Genomic DNA, 27,474 nt, shown 5'->3' on the forward strand with positions numbered 1-27,474 from the left:
CACCCCTTCCCTGCTCCACCTGTCCAGTAGTACCCCCTCTCCTTTCCCTAATCCCCCTGTCCAGCATCCGCTAGCCCGGGCAGCCTTGGGGCTTTTGCTAGGCCGGCCCACCTCACATTATCGACGTAGGCTGGCCTAGCAAATGCCCCAAGGCTGCTGCGTTTGCTGGTCCATGGGTGAAAAGAGGCATCCCGGCAGTACAGGAGTCAAATTGCCACCGCCGTAGCAAGCCACCCGATGCACCGGAAATCGAATTCGGCATGGAGGCACACAAGCACAGTGGTAGGGATCACAAAACCCTAAGTGCGCATGTGCGCTTAGGGTTTTATTATAGAGGATTATCCTCAGGTATTTGCAACTAGGTCTCATCGCATAAAATATAGCTGTGCTAAAATAGCACGTTAGTGGTAAAATGACAACTTGAGTTACCATTGTTGGGTCATTTTACCACAAATCATGCTATTTTAGCACAGAGTGTCTCTGTATAAAGTGGGACCGTCATGTTGAAACTTTCCCCCCTCTGCGTGTCTAATTTTGATCCAAGGAGAGGTGAATTGCAACCTAAGGTAGGCTTCCCAGATTTTTTGTAACAAAATTCCAGATCCATGGCCCCGTCCCCAGGCCTGTCCAGTTCCGCACGTCCCCACCCTGTTCCACCCTCAGCCCAGCCTCCTCAACCTTGTCGGAAGGGCATCTGCACATGCGCTGGTGCAACATGATGACATCACACACATACATGTGATGTCACCGCATTGCATCTGCGCATGTGCAGATGCCATCCTGACATCACAGCTAGCTGGAAGCTTTTCAAAACCCAAAGTGCTTGGTTTTGAAAAGCCATCCAGACCCTTGGAAATGTCCTCAAAAAGGATGACATGGCCGGAGAAATCTGGACATCTGGTAAACCTAACCTAAGGGAATCGAGGTCAGCCCGTGGAAAGACAGTTGTGCACTTATCTATATAAATCTCTATGTGTAGAGAGAGAGAGAGGAAGATTATGAGAGATTTAATTTTAATTAGGTGATGTACCTTTTCCCTCCTTTGAACAGAATGCAATATCCTTGATTCCTTTGAAATGGATGGTGATCATTTGTGAACCTCATCTTATGCCCACCTTGGGCTGGGCCTTCAGTCCCCTGCCAGCTTTTATTCTGCACAGTTTGGCAGACACAGAGCCATGTTAGCTTGGTAAACAATCTGCATTAACTCTCTCCCCAGATACAGTGGGTCTGGCTGGTCACTGTACAGAATGCCATAGGATGGCTTATTGCAGAGTGCTCCAAAGCCTTTACTCTCATTGGCTGGCTGGAAGGATGACAAATCCTCTCCCATGCAGAAGGGTCGTTAGCACAGGGACTCAGACAGGCTGCAGCACTTTCCATACATGGAATTTTTAGAGGCCAGCCCTCGTTTGCATTTTATTTCTAATCTTTTTAACAACCAACTCACGTAAATGCCCCAATTTCACATGAAAAATTCTGTTGTCCAACTGTGTGTGACATTCAAGAGCCTGATGATGAGAGGTGGCACATGAAGGAAAAAAAAATACAGTAAAACCTTGGATTAGGATTGCAAGTAACTTGGTATGCATGTGTTTTGCAAGACAAGCAAAACATATTATTAAATTTTAACTTGATATATAAGCAAAAAGCCAATAGTGAACATGCCCATTTTCAAACTTGCAAAATGTATATGCTGTTAAAAATGGTCATTTTTCAGATGTGCATTTCTTTTTGAACCATTACCAAAAAATATATATATATATATATATATCCAAAAGAAATGCACAGGAAACAAGCTATTAAGATGTAGCAGGGGGCCAGCATTTTTAGTGGGGCACCTTAGGGGGTACTGCAATGAACTTCACATAAAAAGGCCCAGGTACACATGGAGAGGTATTTTTGATAGGACATCTAAGTCTAAGTTTGGATATTTCCCGCAGGACATTCAAAGTCAGAGGCAGAGAAATGGCCATTTTCAAAACCGGCAAAACCACTAGACATCCCAATTTTTTTAAAAATTGCCTACTTAGACATCTTGGCTGCCAGGACATCCAACCTTAGTGCATCCAGCTTTGTTTGCCATTTTCAACCACAAAAATGTCCAAGCTCAATTCCGGTTAGTCCAGGCACCTAAGCCCCTCCTGTGGGTGGGGCCTTAGGTGCCAGGTCCAATCAGGCCCAAAGGCCCACCATTCGGAGGATAGGCTTGGGACCCGTCTGTCTGGCCAACTTACCGTAAGTGAAGGGGGTGGGGGATGGCCATGGGGTTTGGGGGGCCGATCAGGGGTATTTGCAGGGTGGTGTGCCATGGGCAGGCCTGGGATCCCTCCTGCTTGTACTTTAGAGGGGATGGGGGGTCACAGGTGCATCTTGGCAGGAGGGGTTGGGCTCCCTTCTGTTGCGAACGCAATCCCCCACCCCAAACTGGCACAAACTGCGGCAGGAGAGATTGGGCATCTTTCCAGTTACGGCAGTTTGGTGGGTGGGGGTCACGGCAGGGGAGATGAGTCATCTCTCCTGCCACAATCATTGCAGTGGTGGGTGGGCAGGTTGCCTGGGCTGCTGAGCTGATCGCGGCAGCCGTGATTAGCTCAGCAGCCCCTATTCAGAACTTATACCTGTTTTGACTTGGTTTAAGTCAAAACGTATAAGTTCCGACTGGGCAACCTGCTCAAGTTTTTGGTTATATTTGCTGTACGACTAAGTCAAGGTTGGCCCACCTCCCACCCTTTCCCTTCCTCTAAAAACGCCTCTTTTTGCTCTAGGCGTTTAGAGGCAGGGGAAAGGCTTAAGCTGGTTTTAGATACTTTATTGGTACTTGGAAGATCTGGCTTTTTGATTGTCCAAGAACCGATTTAGGCTACTTTGTAGACTTTTTTTTATTATGAGCCCCTTAGTATTTAATTTGTATTTCTGTTAACTGAGGATCCTGAGAGACATTGTGGACCCGATTCTATAAATGGTGCCTAAAAATTAGGTGCTGAGTAGTGTGATGCTTAAGCATGATCTTATTAAAGATGCACTTCATAGAATCATCCCTAAAGTGGGCTTAGATGTTGATAGGCGTCCTAAACTTAGGCCACACCATATTTACACCAGGGTTTTCATGGCCTAAATGGGGCATATGGTTTTTGTGGCATTATAAGGTTAATTGTAAAGTGTGTTTATAAAATTTAAGAAGTGAGCCACAAGGTACAAGTGGAGGAATAAGTTTCCTTATTACAGAGACCATCCTTGAAAAAGCCATTATATGGCGAAACATGTTCCCTTGACTGTTTTGGACTAAACAATTTAAAAAATACAGTCTAAAAATAAATGCAATTTAAAATAATATTTAATATTTGAAATAGATGAAGTATAATAAGTATATTGTTTGGGCTGATGGATAGGTATATAAAATCTCAGCCCTATGAAAGCAATTGAGCTCTGAGTGTCACCGCTGAAGTCTGAAAACCAATAGAGATCTGAAGATTTAAATAATCCTAAGTATGATTGAAGGTATATGAACATGTGGAAGGGCATAATAATAATAATGATAATAAAAAAAAGTCTAAGTCCCTTTTTGGGCTAAGGTGCTAGGCGCCCAAAGTCAGTAGCAGGGAAATGTCCATTCTCGAAACAAACATTTAAAATGGCCTACTTGTACGTTCAGGTGTTTAATCACCCAGACTGCAACTACATCTTTAAACCATATTCCTGACCAAAAATTTGCCCACATCCCAAACACCCAAACTTTTATGCATAGGAGGGGCCAGTACTTCGCTTAACAGCATAATACTCTAACCCAGTGGTTCCCAACCCTGTCCTGGAGGACCACCAGGCCAATCGGGTTTCAGCCCTAATAAATATGAATGAGAGAGATTTGCATATAATGGAAGTAACAGGCATGCAAATCTGCTCCATGCATATTCATTAGGGCTATCCTGAAAACTTTGGCCTAGTGGTCCACCAGGACAGGGTTGGGAACCACTGCTCTAACCCAGTGGTTCCCAACCTTGTCCTGGAGGACCAACAGGCCAATCGGGTTTTCATGTTAGCCTTAATGAATTTGCATGGAGCAGATTTGCATGCCTATCACTTCTATTATATGCAAATCTCTCTCATGCATATTTATTAGGGCTAGTCTGAAAACCTGATTGGCCTGGTGGTCCTCCAGGACAGGGTTGGGAACCACTGCTCTAACCAGTGTCTCTCCCCCCACCCTGACAAAGACTACAGAAGAAGAGCTGCTGAACACCCCTGAAGTTGCTTGCAATGATCACTGGCAGGAGAGATGCCCAATCTCTCCTACTGGACATCCCCTGAAATGATCACCGGCAGATGCCCAATCTTTCCTGCCAGACACCCCCGAAGCTGCCCGCAATGATTGCTGGCAGGAGAGATGCCCAGTCCCTCCTGGCATACACCCCCCAAGCCCTCACCCCACCCGGACACCCCTAACCTTTTTTAGATGGCCAGACAAATGGGTCCTTCCTGTGTCCGGCCAGCAGGCCTGCCTTCACTCGAATGGCAGGCCTGCCCCTTCCCAGTGCATCTTGGGATGCACTGGGAGTGGCCTAAGATTCTGACTAGTCAGATCCATAAGATCAAATTGAAAACTTACTTCTTCACCAAGGCATTTGGAGCTGAAAATCAGGTTTGAATACCTTTTCTGGGGCTGTGCATCCTGTACAGATTTTCTACTTTTTTAAAATTATGAGTACTTCTATTGAATGTTAACTTCCCTGTGTTAAATTGGAGTTTTTTCACATTTCTGTTTTTATTGTTATAAATTTGTTCATTGCTCTGGTCTGTATTTTCAGTAAGAGTGATATATCAATGAGGGGCATAATCAAAAGAACCATTTAAGTCCAATTTGGACATAGGGCACTAGTCACCCAGTCGGAAGCAGCAAATGCCCATTCTCGAAAAGTACGTCCAAAATAATTTTTTTCAAAAATTGTCTACATGTCCAGGCATTTGATTGTCTAGACTGCCACTATTGTCTATTTTTATACCACATTCTCGACCAAAAATTTGTCCCAAGTTTGAAACATCCAGAACAACATGTTTTACACATGGGAGGGGCCAACATGGTGATGGACTGCCCATCCAGACATGGTAACACAGCAGTGGGGCACCTTACAACTTCACAAAAAAAGGTACCACAAACATCTCAGCACAACTCCCTTATAAGTCATGGTGATCCCCCAAAACCCACTATACCCACCATTTACAACTCCAATAGCCCTTATGGCTGCAGGTGGCACCTAAAGTCATGTGAAAAAATTAGGACACCCCATGAAAAATTCAGTTCTTTCTTAAGAAATGTTCGCATATCAATGTCAATCTTTTTTTTTTTTTAATCTCTGGAAAAGAAAGTGATGCAATTGCAGGTAAACAACAAAACTTTTTCTTGATTTATTCATGAAACAAAAGACATCCACAAAAATGTATATTCTAACTGAAAAATAAATTAGGACACCCTAATAGCTAGTGTAACCCACTTTGGATGAAATAACTATAGTGAGATGCTTCTTGTAGCCTCTACCAGTTTCTGACATTGGTCTGAGGAAAGTTTAGCTCACTCCTCAATGCAAAATTCTTTCAGCTGTGTGATGTTTGAGGGGTTTCTTGCATGTACAGCCTGTTTCAAATCACACCAAAGCATCTCAATGGGATTAAGATCAGGGATTTGACTCGGCCACTCCAGGATTCTCCATTTCTTAGTTATCAGTCTGTCCTTGGTGGATTTACTGGCATGTTTTGGGTCATTGTCATGTTGCAGGGTCCAGTTCTGCTTCAGCTTTAATTTTCTTACAGATGGTCTCACATGTTCATCAAGCACCCTCTGATACACTGTAGAATTCATGGTGGATTCAATGATGGTGAGCTGGCCAGGTCCTGCTGCAGCAAAGCATCCCCAAACCATGACACATCCACCTCCATGCTTCACAGTTGGTATGAGGTTCTTTTCCTGGAATGCTGTATTTGGTGTACGCCAAACATGTCCTCTTTTGTGGTGTCCAAATAATTCAATTTTAGACTCATCTGTCCATAGAACACTATTCCCAAAGTCCTGGTGATTGTCTACATTCTCTCTAGCAAACTTCAGTCTGGCCTTGATGTTTCTCTTAGAGAGCAAAGATTTCCTCCTTGCACACCTCCAAGCAAGTTAAATTTGTGCATTTTTTTTCTGATTGTAGAGGCATGCGCTTTCACATCAACAGTAGCAAGAGCTTGCTGTAGGTCCCGTGATTACATTTTAAGGTTTTTGGAGACTTCTTTTAGCATCTTGAGCCTGCTCTATGGGTCAACTTCCTTGGATGGCCAGATCTGGGCATGTTGGCAGTTGTTTGGAAAGTCTTCCACTTGTACACTATTTTCTAGACTGTGGAATGGCTGTCAAATTCTTTTGAGATCTTTTAAAATCCCTTACCAGACTTATAGCTGCTACAATCTTCTACAGCTCTTTTGATCTGACCATGGTGTCTACTCTCATTGAAGCAGCAATGAGCACACCACACTAAATGTATGAGGTCTAAGTAGGGCAAACCTTCAAAATGCTGAGTAATGATGTTCTAATCATGTGCACCTGATGTGATACACCTTTGTGTGATTTGAGTCACTTTAAGTGGGAGGATATGTGGAGATGTCCTAATTTATTCCTCAGTTAGAATATACTTTTTTGTGGATTTCTTTTGTTTCATAAGTAAATCAAAGAAAACATTTGTTGTTTACCAGCACTTACATCACTTTGTTTTCCAGAGATAAATAAAAAGATTTGACATCGATATGTGAACATTTCTTAAAAAAGAACTGAATATTTCATGGGGTGTCCTAATTTTTTTACATGACTGTATGTGATATGGTTCAGTGGACATGAGAGGGATTTCCTGCCCGATTCAGGAAAAAAAATTTGATTCGATTCAGCCTAATGAATTGATTTTTTTATTTTCCTGCCCAAGTGGATGTTTTTTCAAATATCCTGGTGGGTTTATTTTATAGCCTCTTCACCCACTTTGCCCTCTCCTGGCGCTGTGGTGTAAATAAAATAAACAAACAAAAAACACTTTTCCTCTCTCTCTCTCTCTTAAATACTAGCTCACATTTGTGGTCTAACACCATAAAATAGAAAATAAAATTATTTTTTCTACCTTTTGTTGTCTGATCATTATTCTGATCTTATCAGTCCCAGGCTCCGGTTGTCTTCTGATAACTTGCTTGCTAGGGTCTCCTTCTTTCTCCGTGCTAACCATTTATCTTCTGTCTCTGTCCTCCCCTTCTGTTTCCCTTCCCTCCCCCAGAGGTCTGGTATCTTTCCTGTTTTTCATTTCCATCCACAGATCCACCTTTTCTGAATTACCCTTTTATCCTTCATCTCTCTCTCCTTTCCCACCACCCCAGGGTCCACCATCTCTATCCCCCCCTCCACACCATCCCTTGTGTCCAACTTCTCTCCCTTTTTGTTCCTTCTCTCCCTAAATCCCATTGCCACCATCTATCTCCCTCTCCTGTTTTTAGATCCTTATTTCTTATATCCTTCCCCTCATCTCCCCTCTCCATGATCTCCCCCAAGTCCATCTCCCCCCTCCACTAAGTTCATTTCTCCCATCTATCTTCTCCCCATCTCTCCTCCAGTCCACCAACTCCCCATCTCATCTCTCCCTCCATCTATCTTTTTTTATGGCACTCCTAAGCTCCCACCACCACCACACCCTCACACCTTTCCCAAAGAGAGTCCGGAAGAGGTATGCCGGTGGCGGTAGCAATCCACTCCTGCCACTACTCCTAGCGTCTTCTCTGCACTGTGGCCTGCCCTCAGTGAAAACTTCCTGTTTCCGCTTGGGCAGCCGAATGGAGAGAAGACGCCCAGAGTAGTAGCAGGATAGTGAATTGAATTCGCTACCGCAGCTTTTGCCTGGCCAGGGAGGAGAGGAGAAAGCCTTGCTTGTGGGAAGGAGAGAGCCGTGCTGCCCCGTTCTGCACTAGAGATCCATTCGGGCTTCCCCTCTGCCACCGGAGTCCTTGCTTCGATGTAACTTTCTGATACAAAACCGGAAGTTACATCAGAAGCAAGGACTCTGGTGGCAGAGGGGAAGCCCGAATGAGTGTCTGGTGCAGATCGGGGCAGCAAGGCTCTCTCCTTCCCGCAAGCAAGGCTCTCTCTTCTCCTCCCTGGCCAGGCAAAAGTGGCGGTAGCAACGGGGCCAATGAATCGGTAAGTCCAATTTTCTTTAATAGTAAACCGATTCAAATCGATTCACCAATAGTGAATCGGAGAATCGATTCGAATCACGAATCAGGCAGCACTAGTGTGAAGTACCTTGAAATGTTGAAAGTTTGAGAGAATGTGGGTCTACTAATTAGGGAAATATGGATGGTAAGAGTGTACTGGAATGCTGTAATCTTATTGATGAATAAAATTACAGAATACTAATGCACCACAGTGAAACAGTTTAATAATATATGGAAGCCTTCTGAGAGAGAGGCAAAGTATTTTATTTATATATTGTTTATACCTAAGTGGTTTACATTCAGGTACTCAAGTATTTCTCCTTATCTGTCCCAGTAGCCTCCCGGTAGCCTCACAATACTTGGGGCAATGAAATGTTAAGTGACTTATCCAGGATCACAAGGAGCAGTGCCGAAGCTGTAGCCCTAACCACAAAAAAAAAATAAAATAAAATAAAATCACACTCCTGTTTCATTGGAAGGAAGGGGAAGAAACAATCTCTTGTAGTACTTTAGTATTACCAGTATCAGAATTGTATGATATTCAGCAAGACCTTTAATCATCTAGGTGGTTGTAAAAGATTAAGTGCAATTATCAATAAAGTTTAAGAACAAAGAGAAGCTATGACCTTCCTCGCAGTTCAACCAATGAAACCAAAAGGAGGGTGTATTTTCAAAACATATAGACCCATGTGCTTGAAATGTTCAAATCCTGATTTTGCAATGGCAGAAATGGGACATCCAACACTGCAGCACATCCAATTAGCAAGGGGGCATGTTTTGAGCAGGAATAGGGAGGGCCCAAAATCAGAACATCTAACAGTAATTACTGAACAGGAAGAAATGTCCAAGTATAAAAAAGACCTAAGTTAGACCTGTTTCAGTTACACTCAGGGACAAAAAGGAGCTGTGATGGAGCAGCTGACCACTGGAGGAATTGAGAAATAACACCTCAATTCCCCTGTGATTTCTGTCCCCCTCTCTCTCCCCCTGGGGACATCAGGCTCTATGACAGTTTCAGGTCTTCTTAAAGCACGTGGAGGAATGCTCTGAAATGTCTAAGCCTGTCTCAAACACTATTCTAAGCTTCCAAAACAAATTTTGCATCAAAATTGAATTAGCAAACTCTAAAAAGGACAGAGAGGTCCAAAAATGGCATGATTTGAATTTTTATTGCACAGTGTTTTCAGTCACAGGTATAAAAGACATATTTCTTGTTGTCATCTATATGCTGAGAGTTCACTAGCAGAGCTAAGATCAGCAGAGGTATGATGGCAAAATTATTTCATCTGTTTTCCTGCAATGACCACAGAAACTTTACTACCTAGCTTGTCTATTTCAGTGTTATAATTTTATTTCCAACATGCCCACAAAGTTTAACTCTGCATTTCCATGACAAGCTGAACTCCTAACCACACACCATTTTTTGCACTTAATGTGATTATCAATCTTGACAAATATATTTAAAACATTAAATCAGCAGTTAACTTGATTCATCAGTATCTGCGATGAAGACCCTGAACATTTATAAAAGGATAAGGCACATGAAGGTTAGCAAATAAATCTGATGTGAGAACTCTTGGGATGGTGGTCTCCAAACAGTCACAGAGAGCTGCTTCCCCTCTCTTGGACCTCCAGTGATCTACTCCCAGTAACAGCAGTCAGCACAGAAGCCTTGAGTCAGTGAAAGTTCATAGGCCCCACCCATCCTTCTCCTGGGTGGACCTCATATTAGACAGGAAACCCACACAGCATATTAGACAAAAAACCCACACAGCATATTAGACAGGAAACCCACACAGCATACTGAGGTCTGTGAGTGCATAATGAATACAGTGTCCTAGCTGGTTGCTGCTGCTTTCATGTTTGGATAACTAAGATGAGGTAGTAGAGTGGAGATTTGACAGTTTGTTTTTAATCATCTAAGATAATGTAAAATTAGTTTTAAAATGGAATTATACTGAAAGAAAGAAACCCCCCCAAAAGGCCATGCACCAACATTTCAAAATGACTAGGGATGTCAAGGCCATTACAAAGTACCCTTCTCTGGTCACTGACAGAACTTGCTCAGTATTTGGGATGTACTGTCTTAGCGTTCTCTCCAGTATTATGACTATGGTGGTGAGGTACAAAGAGGAACACGATACAGGCATGTCAGGTTCTTGCAGTCACAGGATGAAGTGCAGCACCCAGAATGCATCAAATAAAGACCAAGTTTGGTTTTCAATTTTTTTTTTTAAACAGTTCGTCTATTTGCCAAAAATGTTGCTTATAACATGGCAAGGAAATAATGTATACGATATGTGAGAAAGCAATGGCTAAAGCATAAGTGTACCAGCTTTTCTGTGTGTGACACAGGAGACCAAGAATAAATTTGCCTGGCCTACTTTTGAAATTAATAATTCTGACATTTCATTTAAATTAAGAGAATGAAATGAGTGAGGAGCCACATGGCTACAAGCTTTAGGTATGCAGACATGTTGAAGCAGCAGTATGAATCCAAAAATCTTAAATCTCCACAGCAGCAATTCAGCCTAGTGAATGTGGGTTCCCTAGAAATTATCACACTGGACCCAAGTCACATTTACCACTTACAGCTCCACACAACCTGCAGTGTTCCACACCCACAGCATTGTTGTAGATCAGTTTATATAGTTACAACTGTGTTAAAGGCATGTGTTGGAGGGGTAAATTAGGTTAAAGGCCACAATAATTTAAGTTTTTTCCCTTAATCCCCACTGCCCCCTAAATAAAATTCCCAAATCCCCTTCCCAAAGTACAAACTATACTCTCAATGTGAAACCAGGTGGAAGAGGCAGTTCTATGAACCCATTAACTGCTCAGTGGTCAAATATGAGCTTTACATAGTGAAATTAGTCTTATGCATGACTGTTAAGGTTATGACCAGTCCTTGATAAAGTGTGTTGGCAATAGCATTCCTTTAACATATGCACACAAGGGGCAAGAAAAGCCCTGTAGTTGTTCCAGAATGTAGCAAAAGAAATTAGAGTTTGTTCTGGGTCCTACAGGAATGGCTAGGTGAAGATGTTGGTTACAAAGTCCAGAAACCGTTTGCCATATTGCTCAGGATGAACAGTGGAAATCTCAGCTCCTGCCTGGGAGGGATAAAAATAGAACACACACAATGATTTATCTTTATCCCTTTACAATCCATGTTCTAACTAGGGCTGTACCAAATATTTGTATTCAATTTGGCCCTAAACAGCGCCCCAAATACATTATTCATATTTGGCTGAATAGTGATTTAAATTCAAATACGAATAAGCCAGGGCTCTACTGTCCTAATCCTACCGAAATAAACACTTGATCGCTGATTTCACGTTGCTTCATTTATTATTTGTTATATTAAAGTTCAATACCCATTATTTGTATCTGGTATTTGTATTCAAACAGTATATGCTATTCAGTACAGTTTCAACCACTACCCAGAACTGCTCATTCTATACACAGTGCCATACAATTTGGTACCTGTATTGTTGGCATTGGGTTCATTAATCTCCTGAAATGCATAACCTCCTGATAACTCTATTTGTTTGTTTGTTTGTTTTTTATTGGTCAAATCTGTTTTCTGTCCAGTCATTAAGCACCATAAGCCTTCATTTATTGGGTTTTATTAACCACCTTTATGAAGAGATTCACTCAAGGTGGTATACTTTACACCTATACAAGGTTTTTTGTTCTATATTTTCTCTCAACCTTCTCAACTCAGTTACTGTAGAGATGGTCCACTTGAGGGCTTTAAATATTGCTCCTACAATATCTATAACCACACCTACGTAATCTAAGACCAAAAATCTAACTCAAGAATCAAATTCAAGTTTGTCACAAAGCAGCACACATTACCACCACTGAACTACGGGACTTTCCCAAAACTGAGCAACTTAAACAAAGACTCAAGTAATGTAGGTCCTGCCTGATTTATCCTCTCCATCCTCCCTGATAACTCAAGACTAAAAGCAAAGGACAGCAGATTTTCCCTCTCAGCTGACTATAAGGATGACAGCCACTTGCAGTACAACTTGGGTGCTCTAAAACAGTGTGACTATAAAACCTGAAGATCCAGGAATCAATCTCACTGTGTGGCCTAGAGAAAGTCTCAACTTCCCTCTGATGAAATACAGCAGGCTCTTCAGGTAGAATCTCATAACCATGCAATTTATCACACTTGATAAAGCTTCTAAAAACTATGAATAGGCCACAGTAATAAGCACTTTCCTTTGGGCTGGGAAGTAGCACACTGGACCTGAACTCCAGCACGCTAAGGTGATTATCCTCACCAAAACCTAGCGCCTCCCCCTCTCCTAGATCCAGCACTCCACCACAACACAGGAAACTATTAACAGGGAATTCTTACAATAGTATTTTAATCTTTTCCTTCCTTCTGTGCTCTGAGAAGGAAATGAGTGTTTTGAGTACTTGGGCTCATTTATCTGTGTTCTTTATCTCCTACTAACTTCCACAAAAGAAAAGGAAAGTTCCTAAATATTATTTTTTCACTGTAATATGTTGAATTCTAGATAATTGACTCAGTTGTTGTTTGTATGTCTGTTTTTATCGTACTTCACTTAGGACATTGCATTGTAATGAACTGGCAGATTATAAATTCTCTTAAATAAATTGTACTAGTTACACATAGGCACAGCTTGTGTTTCTGGTCTCAGTACAAAACAGCAGAGTGTGTTTCAAGGAAGGAGTAAGTGAATTTTTTAGATTATCTTCATTAAAATTATTAGGAGCAGGAAAGTTATTTTGCACTATTTAAAACAGAGTGAACAGCTATGTGTTTTCTCATACAAGACAAATTATGACCATGTGCAACACGTCTGACTTATTTTTATATCATTTTGTCCCCTCACAACTAAGAAAGCTAGAGCTATTAACCTGAACAGCAACATGAAGCAGCAAAATAATCATGAGACTTACCCCATGTTTGACGGTCTTTGCTGCATGGGCTGCCTTTTTTTTGGCATCGTACTGTGTCAGAATGTCAATCAATCCCATGAAATAAACCTCCTTCTGTGGTGCACCTTCCAGTAAAAAGGGGTTGAGGCAAAACACACACATATATGACAAAGAGAGCTACAATTAAGCCTCACAAAGCAGATGATGAGCAAATCAATGTAGGATGAAAATCATTCTCATTAGCAGCTACATATAAGCAACACACAATCATCTGACTTAACATCACTGGACAGGACAATCATACAGGTGACCTATTCTACCAAAGCAACAGGGATCAAATGAGTGGCAACCAGATAACAAGAAGACAACAAGCTCTGTAGAGAACTACTTCCTCTGTGTTACTTACCGTCTGCACTTTTGATTGCATAGACATCGATGCCAGAATCAAACTCCCCTGGGCCCAGAGGTTTATGGGAGTTCAAGTAGCTGGCTATCCCCTCAGGTGATGTGCTATATGATCCCACAGTCACTGGATTCTCAGTCTCATCTTCCTCCTGTCTCTGATCTTCCTCCTCCTCCTGCTCAGCCCGCTGCACATCATGGATCCCCAACAAGAGGCTGTAACCCATGATCTTCAGCTGAACTAGGAACTAAGATGATATTTTAATTTTAAAACATGTTCTCCATAGATCAAAGATTAATACTGTCTCATGGTATCTCCTTCCCCTCTGTTTTTGCAGCACCCCCTTGAGTTCAAGACCTATCAGCAAAATTAAAATAAAATAGATGAGAGGAGCATCACAAAGCAAGGTGGTTTGCTTCTATATATTCTTACAGCACGTTTGAAACTATGTTATCACTAGGTAAGATTAGGGTCTTACCTCGATAATCATCTTTTCAGTAGAAAGAGTCCCGAGTCCTTATGTCTCTGGGCAGTGCAACCAGCACTAACATTTATTCAACTTCTATAATCCCCCTAAAGGTTTGGCTATAGAGCTGTTAGTTCTTGGTACTTGTTGAACCGAAGAACAGTAAGCATCTTCATATTCTCTTGGTAGCTCACGACCAGCATCTGGAGATACACATACTGTATATGTCTGAGACAGAAAGCAGGTTAAGTAACAATCTGACAGGCCTGGCATGCTGTCAAAACCCGCATCTCTTTCTACTGGTAAGAAGATTATTGAGGTAAGAACTTAGGGCTAGATGCACAAAACTCGGTTTGTTAAGACCGTGTGAATCGCTGTTGGCCAATTTTTTGGCCAACTCTGGAACAGCGATTAATGCACCAACAAAACTCCATGCAAATATTTGCATGGAGGTTTGTGGTAATCCCAGTCCAATCAGTTGCTCTGACACATGCGAAGAGCCGGTTTGAGGAAGCCACTCAGCTGTTGGGCTTTTCTTTTTTAATGGCACAGATGCTGTACGTGTGTTACACACACACACACAATACTTGCCCCATTTAAAAAAAAAAGTCAAAGTCACGTGTTGCCATGTTCAGGAGCAGACTTGTTTAAACAGAGCTCTGTGCAGTCCTTCTGAAAAACAACTATAGTAGCCAGATATAGCAACTTTTAACATCCTATCTACACTCCAGTAACTTACATCTTCAGTGAGTATCATCCCTGACACAGACTCCAAATGGCTTCCAAAGCGCTCAAAAAAAGATAAAGAAAAGCAAAGATTGGAAGACAACAAGATGGTGGCGCCACCTTCGCCCCGATCAGCTCAGCCTGGACGGCTGAAATTACTGCTGAGGTAATGATGGTGGTGTAAGCTGTACTGGCCAAAAAAACTGCAAAAAATTATATGATCGAGCCAAGGAACCACACAACTGGATCGACAGCTTAAATCTAGAGTTAGACACCGGATTGACTAGAACTGCAGAGCTGGAGGATCATACCGACATGCTCGAACAAACATAGGCCTCCCTACAGCTGGAGCTGAAACTGGACAATCTGGCAAATCGTTCCAGAAAGAGCAATTTAAAGCTTGTGGGTCTCCCTGAAACAATCTTGGATAAGGATCTTCTGGCTTTTCCAGAATCTTGGATTCCATCTACCTTGGCATTGCAAAGTTTGGAATGTGGTAGTGAACTTACATAAAATTGATAATCATGTGGGCATAATAGTGAAATAAAGACATGAGTTTATAGGATTGACTTTGAGGGCTGAGGAAGAATGGATAGGGGAGAGCTTTGCCTTTAAAATTGCTGAGGCCCAGATTTGATATTTGGGAACATATTTACTTCATAAGTTGAGTTATCTTTTTCAGCTTAATTATGATAGAATTGTACGTCAGGTGTGTCTGGACTTAAAAAATGGAAGGGATTTTGGTTGTCCTGGTGGGGTAGAATTGCAGTATTGAAAATGAATGTACTACCACGCGTTCTATTTTTGTTTCAAACTTTACCTATACCAGCCCCTGGCAGGTTGTTGCAGAGTTTAGAGGGAACTTTCTAGGTTTATATGGGGGGGAAATTCACAAGATTGGCGAAGAAAATTTTATGGGTACCCGGAGATCAAGGAGGTAGAGCTATCCCTAATTTAACTTGATACTATCAGGCAGTTCAGCTGTGGTTTACTTTGGATTGGTCAATCTCAGTAGGCAATCTGGAGGTTCAACTGGAGCAATCTTTTATGGGTTTACAACCTTTAAGGTTTTGACTATGAGCTTACAATTCTAGGAGTGAGAGACTGAGAACAGTGCAGAACCTTTTTCACACAATAATGTGGGGAAAGGGAGGGAGGAGTATCCTTATTAGCAGCTATTAGGGGAGTACCAACATTTATAGCGGGGAGGGATAGTGGTGTATTTGCTAGGTGGGAGGCTTTGGGATTGCAGGTTTTAGGGGGATTTTCTATAGGGATATGACCTGATATCAATCTTGAAGAATGTCAAAAGTTATGGGCTCCCTTCTAAGGACTTTGTACCATACATGCAAATATGTCACTTTGTACAGACATGGGGTTGGATGGGGTCCTCCTCAGTTTCCAATGAGTATTTAGAAAATTTATGGTTATTGTTGGGAAGGGTCCCTAGACCAATTTCAGTTTTATATACTTATTTGGCAGAAACCCTCCTGTTCTTTCAGAAACAAATGGGAGAATTATTTGGGTTGTCACTTTACAGATACTCAATGGGGAAAAAATATAAAGAAGTGCAACATGTGTATTGATTCAGGAAAATGCTTATAAGGTCTTATCCAGGTGGTATTATACTCCTGAACATGCTTTTTATCCTTCTGCTTCAGATGCATGTGGGTGATGTGGAGCCCAGGAAGGGACTTTTCTACATATTGTGGTAAGCAGACTATGCCTGCTAGGAATGTTCCAGGAGCAGTGCACAAGTCAGGTTTAGGCTCCACACAATTACCTACTTTTAAAACCCCATTTCAGTCAGTGGATGAGTTTCCTTCTGTGTCCTGTAGAGGGAGTAGGAGGGAAGAACTTCAGGATTCCCATCCCCCACATAAGCCTAGGCTGATTAACAGGAAATCACTTCCTCCTGAGGGCTTGGGGCGGGGCTGTAGACTCCTTAACCTGAAATCCCAGTTACTGGAGAATCAGAAGCAGCAGGGACTTGTAGAGGACAGGTTCCAGCGCTCAGGGCTGAGAGCTCTGAATGCCAGCCAAACTCCAGAAGCTATGGAGCTAACAGAGGCTGGTGAAGGCATATCTCTTAATCTGCTGGAGGAGACACAGGATATGGAATTGGAAGCCAATGCCGAGTCCATTGTTGAATTGCCTAGTGAAGATATGGAGATATGCTGTGTGAGAGGCAAGTGACTGACTATTGAATGTTTTTGAAAGTTTGTTTTGTTAATTGCTTGCCTGTGCTGACTATTTTAAGGCAGCTGAAGAACAAAAGAAATTATCTTTTGAACTTGGTAAAGGACTGAATTGTTGGAACTTGTTTTCCTTTTTTTTTTCTTTGGGAGAAGTGAACTGTTCCCAGTCCCAGTCAGAGGGGTTAGCCCCGTGTTCATAGTGGTGGGATAGAGGGCCAATTTTCATGGCAGATTAACACCACACGGAGCACTCTGTCTGGCCAGCACTCTGATGCTGAGGAAGCCAGTGTATTTACATTGACTTATTTGGAATTGAGACAACTCTGAAAATTGTGTATTTTGAGTTTTTTATTTTCTTTTGGATACATGCTGATGGACTATGAGTTTGTGAACTTTGGCAACTTATTTAGTTTTGCCTTATGGACATTGAGTCTGAGTTATAAGAACAGAATCATCCTGTCAAAGCTTGATATTTATTTTTACTTTAAGAATTAAAGCTCAAGTTTATTTTGAAAAGAACTTACCTGGTGTGGTTGTGTCCTTATCTAAACGCTATATTATTTTCCTTGTGCTGCCCACAGCGGCTCACAAGAGGTTTTTCTTGTACCGGTGGCCCAAGACCCCTTGCCCTGAGGCTGCCGGTTACAATATTTGGTGGACCTGTCCTCCTATAAATACATTTTGGAGTCAGGTGACAGTGTCTGATGAGATGGCTTAATAATTGGGTATTATTAAACCCCCAAAGTTTATTGGGATTATCAAATGAAAGGTTGATGAAGTGGCAGTCATCTGCTTCATCCGAGTCTGTCAGTAGCAAAGCACCTTATAACATCCAATTGGAGAAATACTATAGTGATGTCTGAACAGGATTGGACATCTTGTTTATGGCATCTAATTTATTTGGAATGTGTGGCTGATAAGAGAAAAGGACATTATGAGAAGCATCAATGGGATTGGACTTTAATCTTACAGAAAATCAGTAGTTAACCATGAAGGTGGATTGGGGGAATGTTGTGATTGACCAGGAAATGTTTTATACAATTTGTGGGGTATGTTACTTATGTTGATCTAGTTAAGGGGTGAGGGGGAAGGGACATTGTGGAATGTGGAGATTTGGTAGAAGTTGATATTGCATAATTCTTCTATGATGTGTAGTGTATAGCAGCCATATGTGTAGTGTATAGCAGCAATATGTTAAGCCATATAGTAGTAGGAATGTTGGGAGGAGGGCCCTAGGAACTAAGGAGGGCTTCAATGAATATATCTACCTGTAGCAGGTGTTCTCAGATGACAGAAGGCATATATTCTCCCATGTGACAGAGACATCATCCATAGCAGTGACTGCATCGGGCTCCAAGTGTACTGTCACTTAAAATTGAGGAAGTGCCCCCATCACATGCGTGCAGGTGCCTTCCCATCCGACAACAACACACAGGACCATCAGTAGAGTAAAAAAAGCTAAGATACCAACTAGGAGAGAAGGACAGGCTGTGAGAATATAAGCCTGCTGCCCTCGGAGAACACCTGCTACAGGCAAGTATCTTTGTTTTCTGAGGATAAGAAGGCATAATATTCTCACATATGGGACTCCCTAGCTGCTAGGGTTTTCAGGATACCCCTAATGGATATGCATGAGAAAGATCTGAATGCCCACTATATCCATTATCATGCAGCTCTCTTTCAAGCATATACATTAGAAATATCCGAATCTTCAATTTGATCTCTGTGGCTTTTGATGTAATTGACCATTCTTTGCTGTCGTGTGGGCTGAGTGGCTTGGGTATTGGTAGTAAGATGTTAAAATTGGTTTTTTGAATACAACTTACTCTGTGCTAGGAAACTTTAGTAAAAAATAAATAAATAAAAAAAGACCCCTAACAAAATAACAGATGAAATCCAATGTGGCTGAAGTAGTTAGTATTCTCCAGCTTGGAAAAAGAGATGGCTTAGGGAAGATAAATGTTGAATGGGTAAATGTGAATATACTATTTAATCTTTAGAAAAGTAAAAAGACTAGGGGACATGCTGTAAAGTTACTAATATATTTAAAATAAATGGAAAAAATTATTCAATCTGTAAAGTTCTGGAATTTATTGTCAGAGATATGGTACAAGCAATTGGCTTAGCTAGGCTAAAAAGATTTGGATAAATTTCAGGGATGTCCATAAATCACTATAAAAAAAATTGATATGAGGTAAGGCACTACTTGGAAAATTTGCTATTTTCAGGGATCCTACCAAGAACTTCTGATATGGACTGACTACTGTTGAAAATGCATGGACTTTTGTTCTGACCATTATGGCAATATTTATGTGCTATATAGGATGTATCCTCCCTATTGGTTTTGGTCATCAGTTGGGAGTCACATGATTTTTCACATGCCAAAGTTTATACTGGCTCAAAAATTTGGGCATTCTGCTCTTCAGTGCTCACTTCAGGTTTTGTTTGGTTTCTAAAAGAAAGGAGTTCCTACATGCCAAGTCAAGACCAGCCCATGTATTGGTCTGAAGCATCAGTGTGGCAACTCTTTCATGGCACATTGCTTGAGAAACCTTGCTCTAGGAAACCCAAGAATCCACATGATTCACAAAATCCAAAACAATTTGCCAGTAATCTTGTACAGACGGGCAGTGCACTATTGTATTTACAAATTTCTCCAGAAAAAATTTTTTCTTGTGTATTTTTATACAGTTGATCTGGATATCAATAAAATCTGCATAGAAATTTGTAGATTATGTCTAAAATCTGCATAGAAATTTGTAGATTATGTCAAAAACTTACTCAAATACCAGACTAAAATAGTATTTCCCCTACCCCAAGTTTCATCTGCTTAAGGGGACCCCTAGATCTTTTTTCCATTTTCCTTTAGTTGTACTTACTAGGGAAAGATGTCTCAGATCAGTATATTTACTTCATTCATTTTTCTTCCAAATCTCCCTTAGCAGTACATTAAGGCATCCATTTGCTTTAGACTCAAATTGTAATAGTATTTTCCTTACTTTACCTCAACATCTCTTTTTAGCTTCTCCATGAACACTTTCATCTGCTCTTCATCAACATACACCTTCTGACTGTTGTTTAGGAAGTCCATATCTTTCAGTGTAGGCAGCTCTTTGACCTTGAATTGAATTCAGAGGACAACTGAAAGTATATTCTACAAGCCCTTTTCTAAGACTTTATCTTGCTTTTCCATAGACAAAACAGGAGTCTCACAAATTACTGTATATACATGAATATAAAATGAGATTTTTGAGCCAAAAAAATGGCCAAACAATGGGGGTTTTTGGTTTATATTTGAGTCATCTCCAGATGTGCACCCACACCCTCCTCCCAGATCTGTTGCAGGCCTCCCCTGGGCCTGCCTTGAGCCTTAGTGGTCCAGCGGTGAACCAGGACAGGAGCAACCCCTACTATGTCCTGCCCCAGCTAGCCAAGGCTGGGGATAAAATACTATCCTAGTATTTGAACCTGTATTTCATCAGATGTAGCCCACAAAAACATTTAAACAAACAAAGAATTCTTGGAGCTATGTAAGCAGGATCTCACAGCTTCCAGTAACTATCTTTCAACCCTTGCCAATTCAGAATGTTACTACACAATTTTCTACTATATTTTTTGTTTTAATCTTTAAACTGCTCCAATTTTTTGCAGTGATTTCTGATGGCAATTCCTAGAAATCCTACGAAACTAAGGAGCAGTTTAAAGATTAAAACAAATGAACAAAAAAATAATAGAAAATTGTGTACTAACATTCTGAATTGGTTAAGGGTTGAGAGATAGTTACAGGAAGCTGTACAATCCTACTTCCATACCGCTAAGAATTTTCCAAGAATTCTTGAAGTTTGTTAAAGTTTTTGTGGGCTGCATCTGATGAAATACAGATTCAAATCCCAGAACAGAACTTTATCCCCAGCCCTGGCTGGCCTGAAAAGCAAAGTAGAGGCAACAGTCGCAACTTATTGTGATAGAAAAGTGTCCTAGTCACCACCACCAAGTCAGAGTGCACGAAAGACCTATGATCTATGGTCCCTTACAAGAGCTTTTGCTATGTAAGCTGAGCTGGATACAGTGGGGAAACATGCTCTACTCAGCTACTAAAGTAGTAGTAGCTGAGCTATCAGTCACAAGCTGAGAACCAGGGAAGAGGATTCAAATTCTTCAACTCCTCTGTCATTCTGTGACCTTAAGCAGGTCACTTAACCTTTTCCTATCGTAATAAATTTTACATTACGCTGGTTCCAATCGTAATTATTTTAGCAAAGTTTTGTATTATTCACCGTTATCATTTACGGCTATTGTAAACACAATGGCTCAATAGATGGGACAAATGATAGGTAGAAGGTGTACTGTATGTCCCATGCCATGGGATATACGATGGCAACAACATTTTTTGGAATGTCCCAACATCCGGGACACACGATAGGAAAAGGTTAAACCTCCATTACCCCAGTCAAAACATTTTGATTGTAAACCCTCTGGGGACAGAGAAATACTTCCTATACCTCAATACAACTCACCTGAAGCTCAAATTTGGAAAGGTAAATAATAATCGGATCTAAAATTCAGAACTCAATTGTGCTCTCTACTGGTTTCACAGTCAATTTGAATAGTCTACCATGACAAATTAAGTAGCTTTAAAGGCAGCAGTGATCAATGCACTCATCCACAGCAGGGTCCCAAGCAACGGAAACCAGCTGCAAGAAGCAACACAAAACATCCCATTCCCTTTCTGCATCATCTGACAATTCAAAATTGATGCTCTTTTTCAGTACTATGGTCCCAGTAAAAAGGGGGAGACAACATTCTGAAAACCAAATCATTGATTTGTATTAGTGGGATGTGTGGTCAAGGTGCATGGCACCAAACTATTAATTCAACTATATCTATGGCTTGGAATTTTTTTTTACCATTCTCACACAAGTTTTTACAAAACTATTTGCTTAGAAAAGCATTAAAAAAATATTTAAAAGCATGTTTTACTCAATTTTGTAAATGTTTTATTGGCTTAGGGGTCCTTTTACTAAGGTGCGCTAGCCGATTTAGTGCACGCTAAATCGGCTAGCACGCCTTAGTAAAAAAAAGGGAGTTAATTAGAAGATGCTCAGTTGTAATTCCTATTTGTTTTTTTGCCAGGTACTTGTGACTTGGATTGGCCTCCATGAAGACGGGATACTAGGCTAGATGGACCATTTGTCTGACCCAGTAAGGCTATTCTTATGTTCTTATTTTCTCCAGTTTCTTAATTATTGTGATCCACATGGAACTGTGAAGGTAATTGTAGAATATTACATTACAAATCTTGTAATCATCTTGTAATCATCTATACCTTCTCTTTATCGCTTGCTTCACGGGACACCAGTGAGCCCTAAAACAGAAAAAGAAAAATACATTAAAATGATATGATGACATATAAAGACCAATTGGTCTATTCAATCTGCTCAGAGAATACACACCTGACGCTTAAGTGCTTACTTGCAAGAAACAACTTTGCAAGTCTTCCTAGATAGATGGATGAAAGGTCTTCTCTACTTAACACTCAAGACTCCCTCTATTCCATCTTACAATAACCTAAACAGCTACCAAAACTAATATTAACTACTGCCTGAAAAACTAATGAGGACTGTAGTTTGTTGGCTCCAACCCAGCTGGTTTCCTTTGTCTACTCTCTTCTCCAGGAAATGAAGGGTATGTAATCTATACTATTAAAACCTGCTAATCCTATTCCTGTCATTACCTTTTATCTGTTTGAATTCTGAAATAACTCTGATGGTAGGTTATTTCAGTCACCAGTCTGAGAGGAACTTTACATTATCAGTCCACATGTGTTTTAAACAACTTTAAAATTTGCAGATGACAAAACTATTCGATCACTTCACTAGTTGTTCCAAACTTCCTGTTATGTTACTTCTCAATGGAGGGTGAATAGTGGAGTGCCCTAGGGACTAGTGTTATTTAATATATTTATAAATGATCTGGGAACCGGAACATGTAAGGTTGACACAAAACTATTCAAAGTTAACACACATGTAGACTGTGAAAACTTGCAGGAGGACCTTAGGAAATTGGGCATCTAGATGGCAGATGGAATTTGGATTATTCTTTCCTATGTGCATTTGTAATGTAATGTAATTTATTTCTTATATACCGCTAAACTCCGTTAGGATTCTAAGCGGTTTACAGAAAATAGACAATAAAAATAAGATTAATAAATAAAGAATAGGTACTTTGAAATTCCCTTACTGTCCCGAAGGCTCACAATCTAACTAAAGTACCAAAGAACAAACAAATTAGCAAAATAATAGAGAGGAAAATAAAGATAGAGGAAAAAATGAGATATGAAGCATCCTAACAAGAATACATTGAACTCTCAATACCATACTGTTAAACAAAACGTACATTCCAAAATAATAATGTCCACATTTAAATCAGTTACCCAAAGCTAGGGTCCTTCTTAGGAGTCAGCATCCAAGAAAAAGATCTGTGTCATTGTAGACAATACCTTAAATCTTACACCCAGTGTACAGTGGCAGCCAATAAACCAAACAGGATGCTAGAATTATTAGGAAAGGGATGGTAAATAAGACCAAGATTATTATAATGCTTTTGTATCTCTCCATGGTGCAGCCTCACCTTTAGCATTGCATTTAGCTTTGGCCACTGTATCTCAAAAAAAAGATGTAGTGGAATTAGAAAAGGTTCAAACAAGAGTGACCAAAATAATAAAAGGAGATGGAACTCCTAGGAAAGGTAAAGAGGTTAAGGCTCTTCAGCTTGGAAAAGAGACTGTCGAAGGGGGTATGACCAAGGTCTATAAAATCCTGAATGGTGTAGAAAAGATAGAAATGAATTGATTTTTTACTCTTTCAAAAATTACAAAGACTATGGGAACACTCAATGAAGTTACTTGAAAATACTTTCAAAACAAAATGAGGAAATATTTTCTTCACTCAATGAATAGTTACATTCTGGAACTTAGGGCTCCTTTTACAAAAGGTGCGCTAGCATTTTTAGTGCACGCACCGGATTAGTGGTGCTAGCTGAAAAACTACCGCCTGCTCAAGAGGAGGCGGTAGCGACTAACGCGCACGCTATTCCACATGTTAAGGCCCTAACACACCTTTGTAAAAGGAGCCCTTAGTGCCAGAGGATGTAGTAACAGTGGTTAAAAAAAAAAAAAAAAATTGGGGACAAGTTCCTAGGGGAAAGTCAATACTCTGCTACTGAGACGGACATGGGGAAAGCCACTGCGTGCCCTAGTATAAGTAGCATGAAATGCTGCTAATATTTGGTTTTCTGCCAGGTACTTGTGATCTGGTTCGGCCACTGTTGGTAGCAGCATACTGGGCTAGATCGACCACTGGTCTGAGTAAGTATGACTTTTCTGATGTTTTTACATTAGCAGCATTTACCACTTTCTCCAGCAGAGTGTTCCAGAGTTTATAAGTTGTTATTTTTTTTGTAATTGTTTATTTATGAATAGGGAAGCATAGCACAATAAGAGGCCAAAGACCACAAGCAGGCCACAGATCCACACCCCACAAGTAGAACAACAATGGAGTGTCATAGTTCTATACAGCTTCACAAATAAGAAAGAACCCCAAGCCCCCCTCCCACCCAAGGAACAGCAACAAATTGTCCTCACGTTTTAGGGCTAGGCGTTCTATTTACAAGTTTATACGAAGTAGAAATACAGCCCCTCTGAACTGAGTGTCCCAGGAGCTCCTCAAACGGAGTAATCTAAAAACCCTGAAACTGACCCACCTCGTTACATTGCAAGTAATCTTTAACCTATAGGTAAGGGAAAAGGTCATCAGAGGACAAGTGAAATTGCTCCCTAAGCTCAGGAAAATCCTTAATCCTAGTCCCGTCCCAAAACTGCCCAAAACAACATAAGCCCAGTCGACCCCATCTCTGAAAAACCCCAACCCTCTGCCTGGCTAAAAATCCCCCTCCCCCCGTCCACCCAGGAGACGATCCCTCATGACTCTCCAAACATTTACGGTGAACTGGACAAATGGGTTGGATATGGAATCTATCTCCCCCTTCAACAACCCCACCCAAGGTAAGTACCGCAAAGCCGCAACATCTCTGCAAATGGGGGAACTCCCCTGCTCCACCCACAATTTAAGAGGCAGCACATGCCACTCCACAATAGCCCTGAGTTGAGCTGCCCTTTAATAGGATTCCAAATTAGGGACCCCCAAACCCCCTCCAAACTGTCTCAGAACATAGTGGAGCACGCCACCCTAGGCTTCTTCCCCCCCCCCAAAAAAAAAAAAGAAAACAACCGTCTATGCCACTTCTGGAAACTCTCCAAAGGAACAGCGATAGGGAGGACCTGAAATAGATACAGCAGGCGAGGCAACACTATCATGCACACAGCTTCCATACGCCCCCACCAGGAAAGATAAGTTTATCCAAGCGGTCCAAATCCCTACATATAGATGTTATCAAGGGTAAATAGCAGTATATAATTGAGACCAGTCAGCCCCCAACTGTATCCCTAAATAGCGAATAGGGCCATGGAGGCGGGAACAAAATGTGAGGTTATTAAATTTGCGGATGACACTAAATTATACAGCAGGGTCATAACCATGGAGGACTGCGAAGACCTCCAAAAAGATCTGACAACGCTGGAAGAGTGGGCCAAAAAGTGGCTTCAACATAGGGAAATGCGAGGTCATGCATATTGGGAAAAAGAACCCGATGTTCACTTACAAGATGGGGGGATCACCGCTAGGGGTGAGCAACCTTGAAAGAGACCTGGGAGTGATGGTGGACGCAACATTGAAGGCGTCGGCGCAGTGCGCCACAGCCTCAAGGAAAGCGAACAAAATGTTGGGTATCATTAAGAAAAGGTATCACAACCAGGACGAAGGAAGTCATCCTGCCACTGTATCGTGCAATGGTGCGCCCGCACCTGGAGTACTGTGTCCAGTACTGGTCGCCGTACCTCAAGAAAGACATGGCGGTACTTGAGAGAGTCCAGAGAAGAGCAACTAAGCTAATAAAAGGTATGGGGGACCTCTCATATACTGACAGACTGAAAAAGCTGGGGCTTTTCTCCCTGGAAAAGCGATGACTCAGGGGAGACATGATAGAAACCTTCAAGATCATGAAGGGCATAGAAAAAGTGGATAGGGACAGATTTTTCAAACTAAGGGGAACCACAGGTACAAGGGGGCACTTGGAGAAATTGAAAGGGGAAAGGTTTAGAACAAACGCCAGGAAGTTCTTTTTCACCCAGAGGGTGGTGGATACATGGAACGCGCTGCCGGAGGATGTGATAGGCAGAAGTACGCTACAGGGCTTCAAAGGAGGTCTGGACAGGTACCTGGAGGACAAAGGGATTGAGGGGTACAGATAGGAGTAGAGGTAAGGTTATAGGGACAGGATTAGAGGTAAATTACAAAATTAGTCAGAGACCACTGTTCAGGCAGTGGGCCTGATGGGCCACCGCAGGAGCAGACCGCTGGGCAGGATGGACCTCTGGTCTGCCCCAGTGGAGGCAACTTCTTATGTTCTTATGAAAAGGTAGCTGGCATTGCAACCCAGATATCTCCGACTCTGGGACAGACAAATTCAAAATTTCTGTCTTAGTGAGATTTGCCTTAAAACCAATGTCCCATAGATATTCATCTGCGTTTGCAAAGCCCTCAGGGACTCCACCGACCCTTCAATAATGGCCAAAATGTTATCCGCAAAGACTGACAACTTATGCTCCAGTCCATTCTCTGATATACCTCAAATACTGCTCGCATTTTGAATACTCTGCACCAAAGGTTCTATAACTAGTACAAACAAAAGGGGTGACAAGGGACACACACCCTTATCTAGTTTCCCATCGTAGTTCAAAAACCAAACAATACACCCCATTAACCTTAACATACGCTAACGGCACATTATATAAAGAATGAATCCAGGAAATAAAACGAGCCCCCAACCCCATAGCACGGAGAACATATTCCATAAATTTCCAGTCTACATGGTCGAAGGCCTTTTTGGCATCCACTGCAACTGCAACGCACCGCCCCTTCCCGGTACAAGCCCTCCACACCAAGTTCAATACTCGCCGTATGCCATCTGTAGCCTGTCGTCCCCCAATAAATCCCACCTGATCCTGATGGATCAGCTCAGGCATATACCCAAATAAATGATCAGCTAGGACCCGTGCCATGAACTTGGTATCAATATCTAACAGGGAAATAGGACGATAACTCCTACAGTGCTTAATATCCTTTCCTGGTTTCAGCAAGATCGTAATCCCCACCAGCCTCATAAAATAAGGCAGCTGTTGCCCCTCCCTCAGCAGGGGAACCACCCAATTTCTCAATTTTTTATTGGAAAGCCCAGTAAACCCATCCATAGCAGGGGATTTGCCCAGTTTCAAATAGCTAATAGCCTTCAACACCTCATCTACCATCACATCAGCATCCAAGGAGAGCGCAGAAGAATCCGTCAAAGAGTGTAAGGGTAACCATCTCCTCCTCCGGTTGCTGGTGCTTCGAGGTATAGAGTTCCTGATGAAACTCTCTAAACCG

At 41.5% G+C, this 27,474-nt stretch overlaps 1 protein-coding gene across 4 annotated transcripts in view; it reads right to left on the reverse strand.

Annotated features, from left to right (window-relative positions):
* Window positions 1–9,368: 9,368 nt before the first annotated feature.
* PIP4K2C (phosphatidylinositol-5-phosphate 4-kinase type 2 gamma) overlaps window positions 9,369–27,474 on the reverse strand; it is an 84,643-nt gene continuing 66,537 nt past the window's right edge. For 3 of the 4 annotated variants that reach the window (XM_033939001.1, XM_033939000.1, XM_033938998.1), the window contains 5 exons: window positions 22,260–22,298; window positions 19,938–20,051; window positions 13,547–13,790; window positions 13,162–13,265; window positions 9,369–11,333 (listed from right to left, as the gene is read on the reverse strand). In XM_033939001.1, the coding sequence (XP_033794892.1) occupies window positions 11,253–11,333; window positions 13,162–13,265; window positions 13,547–13,790; window positions 19,938–20,051; window positions 22,260–22,298 (582 nt within the window). In that variant the 3' untranslated portion in view covers window positions 9,369–11,252. The remainder of the gene's footprint in view (window positions 11,334–13,161; window positions 13,266–13,546; window positions 13,791–19,937; window positions 20,052–22,259; window positions 22,299–27,474) is intronic. The other variant, XM_033938999.1, reaches the window with a different exon arrangement.

The sequence above is a fragment of the Geotrypetes seraphini genome, chromosome 3 (genome assembly GCF_902459505.1).
Source record: "Geotrypetes seraphini chromosome 3, aGeoSer1.1, whole genome shotgun sequence".
NCBI classification, from domain to species: domain Eukaryota; kingdom Metazoa; phylum Chordata; class Amphibia; order Gymnophiona; family Dermophiidae; genus Geotrypetes; species Geotrypetes seraphini.